General features: G+C 42.9%; 1 protein-coding gene across 4 annotated transcripts in view; it reads left to right on the top strand.

Moving 5' to 3' along the window:
- The window catches only part of LOC142803344 (uncharacterized), a 52,304-nt gene extending 42,709 nt beyond the window's left edge, over positions 1-9,595 (top strand). For all 4 annotated transcript variants that reach the window (XM_075888461.1, XM_075888460.1, XM_075888459.1 and 1 more), the window contains 2 exons: positions 8,277-8,437; positions 9,406-9,595. In XM_075888461.1, the coding sequence (XP_075744576.1) occupies positions 8,277-8,437; positions 9,406-9,429 (185 nt within the window). In that variant the 3' untranslated portion in view covers positions 9,430-9,595. The remainder of the gene's footprint in view (positions 1-8,276; positions 8,438-9,405) is intronic.
- The last annotated feature ends 2,706 nt before the right edge of the window (positions 9,596-12,301 follow it).

Below are 12,301 nucleotides of genomic sequence, written 5' to 3'. Positions count from 1 at the left end.
ACACTGTCGCTCCACATTGGCTTTCTTTATCTGTTGGGACCAAGGATGACATGAGTGATGCAGCCAGCAGCTACAAAAGCAGGAGCAACAGTGTGTGGCCTAGAAATGTCTGGAGTAAGAATATATTTCACCCGAGGCTGAACCATGCCATCAACACGACCCTACGAGCTTGTCTTTTGCAAGGCATCAGTATATTTAATGGCACGATAAGATCCTCAGAAACGTCGCTGAATCAAGTAGTTGGGCCTGCAAACATATCCAGCAATGTTACAATGTGATTGAATCTTGAAGTGCTGCAAAGCATTCGACACAGGTGGTACGTAAGCCCACGTGATGTCATACACCTTATGATATCTGCCAGGGGAAGCCTTTGGATTTCCCGTGTATTTGGGCATGAAAGGCAGTCTAGTAACATGCCTAATTGTGTTTGCACGTTGGCATAAATGGTCAGTTTTTGAAGTCACAGCGTGTGTTGAAGCTAATATGTCTCCTATTTTTGGCGAATGAGCCTGCACCACTGAAAGGCTAGCAGCGTCGAAGCTTATATTTCTTGCAGATGGCAGAATTAGTTGTCATGTAAACCAGTCGCCACTTTTTTATGGCGTTTATTTCTCTGGGACAGGTGAACATGTTGTTTGGGCTATATGACAGTGCATCAATGACAATGTTGACAGCTCCTATGATATATTTCGGATATGCTTGACATCTGCTGTAGTTCACGGGAAAATAGATGCAACGATTGAACTGAGGGAGTGTAACATGTACCGATAAGAGATGAGCTCACATATCCTATCACGAATAAATCACGTAATTTTTGTCATGTAATAATGCAATGACATAAGCGCTTACCATTTATGCTCACTTGTAAGCACAATTAGATATATCACAATTAGAAAGTCTTTCACATACACCCAAGTACACGGGAAATCGAAAAACTTTCCCAGGCAAATACCATAAGGTGTAGTATAGCATCAGGTAGGTGTACGTACCACCCGAGTAGATTGTTTTTCGGCACTTCAAGATTCAGTCGCATTGTCACATTGCTGGATATGTTTACAGGGCGAACCACATGATACAGTGACATTTTTGAGGATATATTGGCTTCAGTCTCCACAAAAAAATGCTGTGATGCTATTCAGATAGTGGGCATAAGTTTTCAGGACATGTCAGGGAACTGATTGGCCGCTATTTGTACTCCTTTGACGAGTCGGTGATCTAGCACAAATTGCATTCAATATGTCGTACGATGATGTGTAGTGGAACTCTCATTTGATATTCAGGGAGTAGCATATACTGTCGCGCAAGCATCTGTTCATCCCCAAAAGTATTTATGGGAGTTCTTGGTCTAAGGGAGCTCAATATAGTAGCATTTCTGTGTATCAATGGCACGAAGTGGAGGGAATATGTATAGTGGCCTGGCACCATGGTACGAAATGTTAGTATAGTACGTAGTTCAGAAAAATAAGGTGAAGGAGCTTGTAGGGCTTATCGGCATCTAGTATTCGAAGATGGGAATCTCTCAATACCTATACATCTGCCTGGGTAGAGCTGAATACTGGATGCAGAGAACACGAGGATAGGACAGGTGAGCTTTTGGACGTCAAATGCACACCTGCTTATGCTGACAAATGTGCCTTGTTCAGATGTTGGATTACAGAATTCAGATGTGAACTGTGCTCATCAGATGAACTCACGATGAGTAGGTTGTCGAGGCAAGCATGGCAGAATTCAAGGCTGGGGAAAATGCTGAAATCTATGTCTGGAATTTGTCGTGCCGGATGACATATGTAGAAGATCAGACACGATGAACGGTGTCACTATCATTATGTTATTTGAAATCTACACATCTTCCTAAAGGATTCGATGGTTGAACCACATGAGGCTAATTTCGGAGGAAATCTGTGTCATATATCTGACATCATATACGAATGTGAGGTGCTGGGTTGAAACAGCTAGGCTCAGTTGACTGTTGGTGCTATGCCGTCAGCATCCTGATTTAGACTTCAGCACCATTCTCAGAACACAGTAACACCAACACACAGCAAACATTGGGCTGAGTGAAGTTGGCAAAATCTGTAAATATGTGCGTAATTTCGAATGGCTGCCTCGAAAATTCTTTTGCAATGCAGCCCAATTGAGATAGTGCTTCTAATATAATTTATGTAGTACATCAGTTTTATGGTTGAGTTGTCATATGCAGAATTATTTCTTCTTTGTTTCTCTGTCACCAGAGCCCTGAGACTACAGCTCTTTCTCAAAGAAAGAACCATCCCATACTGTGGTGGTGGCTCCGTGGTTTAATATGTGAAACAGTGATAATGTAGTGTGCTATAATATTGTTGCAATGAAAAGAAGCAGCTACCTTTTCTATGCCTTGAAATACAAGTAATAATTTGGCCGATCGCTTTGCACCGATGCAGAGCTTTCCTCGGTGCTTAATCTGTCAAAAATGTTGAAAACTAGCGCTCGTATTGTGCACACTCTACCATAGTCTTCGTTATTTTAGCGATGTTTTGCTTATACGCTCGATGGTAGCATAATGAGGTACTTTTCCAGAGTGTATACATCTAATGTTGTTAGGACTAAGTTAATAGCGGACAGGCGTAGGTGGACTGTTATCGCTTTGCACATTTCTTACTAATAAAGCATGCACGTGTATACGCTTAGTTATTGTGTTTTACGAGCTGCCTTATTGTGTTCACGTGGTCTGGTATGTCACAATCGGAGCGAGGTGTATCTGAGATTAAAAGTACACACACATGTGACCACGCTGGGTCACGTTTTCAAGGGCGTAAATAGTGTTTATTTCTGGGTGAAGCATCGAACCCACGGTGTGGCTGAACGGTATTATTGTATTGAATTTCACAGTTTGAAGCCAACCTTGTGGCAACGCCTAGCGCCTTCTATTACCACCTAATTTATTTATGACAAAAATGGTGCGCTTCTTCGCCTCTCTACGGTCGTCATTCTAGCTTGGTATTCACGCGTCACAACCGTGGCTTTTCACGCATGTCGAGTTCAAGACTACTGCAACTGCATACCATCCGGAACGCCGACATGATGAAATGAAATATACGCTGCAATCGGATCAGCTGATGCTGGTTTTCGCGATTTCGGATCAGCTGATGCTGGTTTTCGCGTTTTCGCGTTTTGGCGAAGATCGCCTCAAATTGTTTTGCTAATTCTTTGTAACGGTGTCTTTTGATCGTGACGAGACCCTTTAGGTTGTGTTTGGCGCATAATCACGCAAACGTTTGGCGAAGACGTTAGATAAATCACGGCCTGAGAGTCGGAAATTGTGATGCGCAGATTGCAACCGTCTTATTCCCTCCGATATGATTGGTGTCCGTCTGACACGCAACGCAAGCTTAGCACAGTCGTAAGAAGTGGTACGCTTGTTTTGTTGGTTATACAGACAGCTGGTGCTGTATAAAAGCTATCAGTTGCATTCTACTTTATTAAGAAAATCGTTTCACTGTCTTTAGCGCCAACCATGGCCTCGGTCGTGATACCAGCTCGCCAAGCTGAGCGACAGTATATTTTGGCATTTGCTGGTTGACTACACCATCGCTGCCTTTCTGAGTGCTGAATATCACTTTTGTTAGGGAGGCTTAAAATCGTTGTTTGTTTTGTTGTGAAAAAATACTTCCCTGGCCACATTTCGGGTGATTTTGTTCGATTTCGTCGACGCTTCCTTACCAAGACCTGGCAACACTGATTTTGTCATCCGGGTTTTGGCAGAGAAAAGAAAATTTCAGCTGCCTCAGCAACGCCAGTGACGAGCCAGATTACATCTGTGAGTACGAGTGCCATCTTGTTAATACCTTTCACGAGCACCTTAATCAACCGCTCGCCGCAGTGTGCGAGTATTCGGCGAGTAAGTAGGACGAACAGTTGCGGCTAGTCGCGTACGAGCGACCCGAGTGATCGATCTTTTTTCTTTCGATTCGAGGTTACATAGTCGAGTACAGGTGATTTTTTAATTTCCAATTTGTCTAAGCTTACCGCAACATGACGGGAGCCTATGTCGTCTGCCTATGTCTCGGGTATCTTTTAGAAAAGTGCCTGCCTGTCACCAATGCTAATTTTATGTGCGTGTGTGTCAAACTTGTGGAGTGGATCGGCAGTGTGAGCTAAATGGTGCATACTCGTAGCACATGTCGCACCATTTGGCATAACCGCGTCTTTACGATGCACCTAAAACAAGGCCAACTACTGCAGTCTGCCGTGGGTTCAGCGTGGCCATTATGTGCAGCGTGGCCCATTGCAACTAGAGGCAGTTCTCTGTGTAGGGGGTTAGTACGCTAGACAAGGCTTGTGTGACTTGCTAGCTACATTAGATATAATGAGCAGTGACGTTTAAAAGCTTCGTGACATCAATACGAGTAAGTAAAAGTAGCACCAACATTTATGTCAGTTACTTCGCAGCAAAGAAAGTTGTTGTGGTGATTATATTGCTACTAGCGGGGTTAGCTTGGCAGACAACAAAAGGGGGTCTCAGTTACTTTTTCCTTTTTTTCTTGCTTTGCAAGCCCAACAATGCCTTTCAGTTCGTTTTGAAAATTCAATTGTGGCTAGTCAGAAACAAAATACGAAATTCCAAGTAATAATTCATCTGAATTACTATGTTTACCTTGTCTGTTAGCTTGGTGTGGTTTTAATAATGTAAACACCCCACATTACTCATCAAATGATGCTGCTTCTGCGCACAAATGTGCTCAACTAAGTTTCCTGCACCATCCTAATAAAATCAATGTAGATTATGCCATGCTGCACCAGAGTCCCACGTTTGACAGTGTGAATCAGTGGAAATTGCATTGCTGGTCTAAACATTTGCCGCTTGATTTCGAGGCCACCAATCTCACAGCCATACGCCAAGAAATATTTTAATGCCTCAACAGTGCTGGCACGCAATATGGGCTATACTGCATACAGCCAGAAACCAGATGCAATATTTACCCATCCAGAGGTGGAAATTCAGTTGTGGTGGAGAAGTTGTGCGCAAGTGCACAACAGCCATAAAGCCGTTGAAATTTTTAAACGGTGCTGTAATAGCGGAGTTTAATGCATTTGATTATTTAAGCACAGTAATTACTCCTTTCATTCTTCTTTTCACTACCCTCCGTTGGAACCTCTTCCGAAGCTGCATTGCCCTCTTACCGAGCACCTCTCCAAATCTTGCGCGGCATACATCATCGATGAGCTCCAAACACTGGCTTGTTCCGGTTGCCGCGACTCCCCCCCCCCCCCTGTCAACTGTGTGCTTGTTGGCGAATCACTATTGCTGAGCCAGCCGGTGCTTATACGAATAGTGTCGGTATGAACCCTGTCCTACGGACCACAATACCTGATTTGCAAGCACGTGCAAGCACGGGCATCACGACAAACGACGAGTTGCGTGGACAGCTTCTTGCAGGCTAACAGGAAGTCATAGGTGCTTGCTTGACCAATGAAGCATATTTATTTGCTCGTCAGATTCAACTTCTCCATGTCACGTGCTAGCCCGAAGGGAATGGGGGGATTGTTTCTTGGAATTTGTGGAGCACTGGCGGCTTATAGCGCTGCCACGTAGAGAATCATTGATCATGCAGAATTTTGCATATGATGCTGGTGCTTAGTTCAAACATTTGAAAAAAATCATAGGAGGCAGTTTAGGGGCCCTTTATATGGTCCGCAGCGGTCGCTGGATTTTAAAATAACGATTGCTTTAGTTATTTGCTCTTCATGAGGTGCAGGGTGGCTGAGAAGAGGCTATAACGAGACACAACTGGGGGCTAAGGAAGCTCTGGTACACCTTTGCAAAGTGTAATTCACTAGAAACGGCCTATGTCGACGTGGGGGTTATCTTGTAAGCATTTAATATGAATGGGAGGAGATAGAATGAAAGAGCAAGAGGGATCAAAAAGCTTGTAGGCAAGCTAAGAAAATTTGGAATAGCTTTCAACACATGTAAAAATATAAAATGAATACAGCACATCATAAATATTGGCACATGTTGTTTTTGAAAGCTTGAGATTGCAGACTGGGATGACTTCAGCCATTTATTTGTGTCTTGAGTAGATGCTAGTTGGTGTTGCAATTTGCTGGAGTCAATTTGTTGTGATTTTCGCAGTATAATTATGGTAAGTGAGGTGCGAAACAGGTTAATTTGATCCTTTAGGCTCAAGCTCTTCATTTCAATTGATTCCATGTTGTTCTGATGCCATTTTGTCTCCATTTTATTGATGCAATTCGGCCTCCACCTGTTCTATGCACCTTCCATGGCTATTCTCATGTCTTGACCATGAGAATAGCCTTGACCAATCTAGTGTGGCTCCATTTCATTCTTTTGTTTCATGTCAGCCTTGTTCTAGATAGAATACTTACAAAATAGCCCCTCCGATTTATCGCACATCTAACTTGAAATGAAACTTTTTACTCTTTCCTTATATTTCAAATAAATAATGCTTTGCTGCTATAGTCATGAACGTATGCTATATATAGCATTAACACACAAGTAAGTTTTTTTTTAAATTTCTAGTGTTCTGTGCGTGAAAAAGAAAAATGAAAAGCGTATTCTTAAAGTAGGTGCTGATTAGCTGGTATTTCATTGAATAACCTTCTGGGGGGGGGGGGGGGGGGGCATGTGCTCGTAAACAGCACAGTAGGTGTAAAATATTTGGGTTCACGTCATCACTTTCGGGGCTTATTTGCACTTTGCAAATTCACGCCGTTCGCAGCAGGGCAGTTGTGTATCGTCTACTGAGCATTTGCGAAACCACCTTTGTGCGTAAACACAAGGGAGCGCACCCACAGTTAAGGGTAACCAATTTGCCAAAACAGCATTTTTTTCAGTTTTGAACATTGTTGACACATTTGAGAGATCTATTAACATTTTACGACACACAAAGCTGGATATAAGATTTTTTATTAGGAAGAGGATCCCCATTTGAAATAACATATTTGCTCCTCTTGGGGTATAAAAATATTAACAGGGGGAGGGTTGCTTGCTTGCTGCACCATCCAGTGTACCAAGGGTCGGTCATGCGGTTTCCCTAACATATTGGGCATGAGGCCCACCACCGGAGGCGCGAGTGCTGCAATCGCTGTGACGTGCAGGGTTGGATCACGTGATCTCGCCTCGCACTGGCAAAGGAAAGCTGGCAGTTGCATGTGTGACTTTAATGTGACTTTGCAGTGTCTTCATTTTTGAACAGCGTTGTTTAGTTCTGGCTTCATGTGCGCGGACTTCTGCAGACTACACAATCCGTAAAAACAGCAAAAGTTACTGGTGGCATGCCACAGTGCGTTACATAAGTGAGGGTACTCTCACGGGGGCTTGCAGTTCCACTGTCACCTCTCTCTTTTTGTGTTGTGGTTGTTATTCAACTATGGGGTTAACATGAGCACCGACCATGAATGTTCGCATAAAAGCGGAACATTTAGGTTTCCGCATAGGAGCCACTTTTAAAACTAAAAAATGATAGTGTGAACTGTCCAAATATGTATACTTCAAAATAGGATGTAGGTGTGTATATTTGAGGGAAGTTAATATCATATTCATTATACTCAAGAATGTGCCCCGTTGTTGTCCGAATTGTCAGAGAGTCTAGACATAGCCCGGAAGTTCAATTCTTTTCCCATTTTTTTTGGTAATTTCACCTTATTCCAGGCGATTTTGTTGTCAGTTGTCTCTGTGTGTTCGGCCAGCACGTTGAATGAAACCTTCTTTCTTACATCATACATGTGCCGCTCCAGTTAGAGCTACTTCTCTCGCTAAGGTAACCTAAGAAGAGCCTGTGCCACTCCCACCCTCCTCCCCGGCTCTTCTTCTCTTTATGTGTACTCGACCACACTGGTTTCCATGCAGCAGTAGTGTAGCCAGGGGGCGGCACACCAGGCCCGTGCCTCTGCACTCCCAATATTTTCCTAGGGTATATAGAGGCGCAGAAAATGACGGTCTACCACATCTACTTGCTTAGTTGGGACCCATTCTAATCAAGGTGGTGCCCCCTTCGAAAACATTCTGGCAACGCCTCTGCTATCTGCGACCTCAGCTCACAGAATTCTTTGCTTATAGATTACGTCTGTAGGATGGGCCCATTGTAACTGTCACTTCCTCTCAATGTTGTTTTGATATACAGGCGAAAACTTGGTAAGCTTCGAAAACTAGTTCATCTTCAAAAGCTGCTGTGAAATATGGCACAGTTTGTAAATAAAGCTTAAAAAACTGCACAACCCCTATTTCATTGAACGCTCTGAGCCCCCCCCCCCCCCTCTTTTTTTTTGTCTTGAAGTTGCGTCGTTCCGGCAACGGTCCTGGCGATGGACATCTGCGGTACTGTCGCTAGGTCGACGGGTGCACACCGTTGTTACTTTACCTGGTCGAATGCGCCTTCAAGGGAGAGCCGAAGCGATACCTAACCTCACAATGGAAAAAAAAGAGAAAAAAAACAAGGTAGGAAGTTGGGAAAGCTGTGGTATAGTGATTAGAAAATTTCTTGGCTTGGGAGTCTAACCCGTGCAGGGAATTCTGAATAGATCATCTTTGCCATTTTACACTTGTGCTTTGGGGAAAAGCGTATTAAGATTTAAAAGGGGCTGTTATTCTTAGTCACGGGACACTGCACATAATGCTCACTTAGTCATGCGTTTGTACGTTGCCTAATTATGAGTATCAGTGTAATCACTGATGTCTAAATATGCTACTGGAAAGTTTCGGAGCAGTGTATGACATTTCGTCCCTAAGAAAACAAACTAAATTGTACACCAGTTTTTAGTTTCTTTTTTCACCACCTGTGCTCTTCGGTTTCAGGAATGACCCAAATTTCATGATCGCAAGCTTGGAAGATCCATTTTAAATTCGTAGAGTCTGTCAAATGATTTTAAAGGCACAGCAAATCCTAATATAGACTTTATTATTGTTGGCTCAGTGGGGTAGTTCAAAATACCACTTTTATTGAAATAGCAGTGCTTTATGTTTACAGTGCACAATTTAGGTGATGTCTAATGGTTTATACTTATTTTGTTTCTAAATGTAAGCCTTCTTTTTTATACTGCTCAAAATTTGGTATCTGGTGATGAAAGTTGCATATTTTTTTCTCTGTAACCTGCTCAAAATTTACATTTTAGTGCTCCAAAAGTAATATTTTGCTGCTCCTAAAATTTCTCCAAGTTGTATTTCGGCTGTTGCACCCCTGTTGTTGTTAAACAGTAGCTATTCAGTGACACTGTGTTCAATACGCAAACAAGTTTGATATTCGGAAATTCTCGCATTTCTTCTGGTGCCCCCCTAATCTAACATGCACCTACCAGTCTGACCAATATAACTGTTGGCGCATGACTGAGGAATATTGTACACTACTCCTGTAACACAAGGAATGGAGGAGCTTCAGTGTTTCTGATCACATTCACCTTTATTTTCAGTTTTGCCTTTGGCCCCGAGCTTAACAAGTGTGCAAGTGCTGCCCAGCTTCTTGAGAGCCGTACATACTACTGCCGCATGATATCTGGATGCGACACTCCTAATTTTGTGCCATTTTGTGAACAAGTCTGACAAGTGTTCTGTATTTTCATGTACTAATAAGAGCTTGTATCAATAAAGAACTTGAACGTAGGGCAGCAGGCTAAAGCGGCTTTCATGATTTCTCTCACAGACTTCGCATTTGCTGAAATGTTTGATCCATCTCGCCACCTTTTCGCAGGATCTAGTGACCACATAATCAGGAAACCCTGCTGTTGGAAACCTCTGGATCTCAGCATAAGCACTGCTCAATATCTTGTGCACACATGACTTGCACACAGCCTCCTGTACCAAAGATGCAGCCAATCCATCTTTAATCACTTTGGAATAAGCTAATGTGTAGGGCAAAAGAGGCTGTTGCAACCTGAGCCTTACTGCCAACACACATGCATTGGTAAGGAGTGAGACAGCTGCTCACATTGCGCATTTTTGATGCATTTCCGTTTTTCGTGCCAAGCTGCTCTAAAAGCATAGTAATCAAGAAAATTGCATGGAACTGCTCGGAAACAGCCTCGAAAGCTAGAATTTTGACGCCGACCTCAGCTTCAGTGGGGAAAAAATGGCTAGTTTGACTACTGGGATGCACCAAATTGTGTTTTACTTTCACATTTCATCTTTCTGGTGACAAAGGCTCTCATGGTGCCGCCATAATCTCTAAACTTTAGCAAATATGCGTGACCCGACCAAAATTTGCTGCCGTGCATTGAGCGTGCTGCTTCTACTAGCAAGGCTGTGTGTTCTGGCGCCACTGTCGGCTAGCGAAAACCACCGAGTTGGGTGGCAAGCATAGCGGGGTTGACTCTCCAGTTCTCTGTCGTGCATAGCGGGTTCCTCCAGGCAGTGTGGCTTTTATTTTGACGCTGCTGCATGTGGTCACCTACGAGTACGCGTTTCCTATAAGCGAGTAACTGTAAACGTGGAGTCATTTTTTGTCTGCATCCAGCACGTCTCCCAGATGCTCTGGCACGTGCACATGGGTTTTCAAAATGGGTTCCGAGAGCGGCAGAATGTGTGCAACATATTCGCGGTTTACAACCATTAGATACTAATTTATTTAAACAGGCAAGTTCTCATTGCATTTTGCATTTAAAGAAGCCATCGCAAATGAAACCTGCACATCAGTGTCTGCAGGTCGATAGAAACACTTCGTTACATGCGAAGCTGCGGTGACAAAACGAGTATTCAAACCATTGTAAACTATATTAACGGGCACCTTGGCGCTTTATTCATGCCTCATTACGCATTAGCAATCACTTGGCACAGTTTTCATTGATGGCGATTTTCCACTGCTTCGTTTTGTAATAGAAACTAGCAACAAGTGCTTTAAGAGGTTGCTTAGCGTTGACTGAAGTAGCTGTGCATTTTATTCATCTTCTGATGCAGAACCTTACCCGGAGGCACCCCTAGACTTACTATTCCCGACATAGATCAAGGCTTTGGCACTCTCTACTCACTATATTTGGACTGATCAGACGACACCACTGTACGATGAGGCTCGTTAGAGCCCGTATTATACGCACTATTTTAATGATTTTACAGTAGCGACAGCCAACATGCTCCGTCCATTCATGTATCCAAACGGGCCAATTGCACTGACCTACGGTGGCCTCGGAATGGCACGTAAAGATATCTTCATTGCGAATCGCGCATGGCGTACTCATTCTACTCGGTCATTCTATCTGCTCAGTTCTGTGGGTTTACAGTTGTGGAACCTACTTACAATAAATTGATACAGACAGCTAAAGAACACGCGTTACGAGAAGATAATTCACATTGTTTCCTGCATCACGTGAGTATATTATAGGGTGGCATTCCCACATTTATGCGATTACAGATTCGAACCATATAGTAAACTGAAAATTTACTGCTTGATTATCACAGCGATATTCCTACACAACTTCATAGATGATTCACTTGCAGAGACAGAACATGTAGGAAACAAATCGCAGGGAGACATGGGTAGCAAAATGGGAAAGTTATTTTCGCTATAGAACTTATAATAGCATTCGCTATATGCTTTCCGTGGCATCATTGTCTAGTAGTTCATGTGGCTGGCAAAGCAGTTTTTTATTGTTGTAGATGATTGGCCAAGAGAATATGCACGAATTTGGTGTGAAAGGCATACAAGAGCTCGAAGGATACGAAGCTCATAATAACGACTATGTGATAAAAAAATACACCAACAGAGCGCTGTGCCTACGGAAATCTCACAAATCTGTTGTGAATTGGTCTCGCATTTTTCCTTCATTATAATGTATTGATACCTGTGGGTAAACTTGTTTACTTTTTGCAGTGCGCCGGGGTCATTCAAGAGTGGCTCTTCAGTGCATAAAATCTACGCCTGTGCCACAAAGCGAAGTTTTGGCGTTCAGTCACTTCGAAGGGTTGGCTCCATATTATTCGACAATAGTTCAGGGTAAAGAAAATGTATAAGCCTTCAAGTGTCGTCGATAGCTCTATCTTGATAGTTTTACTCGGAAAATTTTCTTCAGGATATTTTTTCTGATTTAATTGTTGAACACTATCCCTGCGGCAGTTTCGAGCATATGGGTGTTATAAAAGAGGAAGATAATCGTAAGCAATTAGTAAGGTTGATGTACATGACATAGCAAGTAACAACTTGGGTGCATTGAATGACAGAGAAAGGGCGATGGGCCCAAATGGTTGCGCACATACGATTGTTGCATACTCAGCCTATTTCTTTTTGCTTTGTTGCCTTCCGCATTTAGTGAAAATATCAGTGAACAATCAGAAAGAATCCAGCAACCTCTTCTGAAGTGTCCAGTTATATATTAGGTC

The sequence above is a fragment of the Rhipicephalus microplus genome, chromosome 3, assembly GCF_043290135.1.
Source record: "Rhipicephalus microplus isolate Deutch F79 chromosome 3, USDA_Rmic, whole genome shotgun sequence".
Taxonomy (NCBI): Eukaryota; Metazoa; Arthropoda; class Arachnida; order Ixodida; family Ixodidae; genus Rhipicephalus; species Rhipicephalus microplus.
The sequence above is the reverse complement of the archived record's forward strand: the minus strand, read 5'-3'. Positions and strand labels throughout refer to the sequence as shown.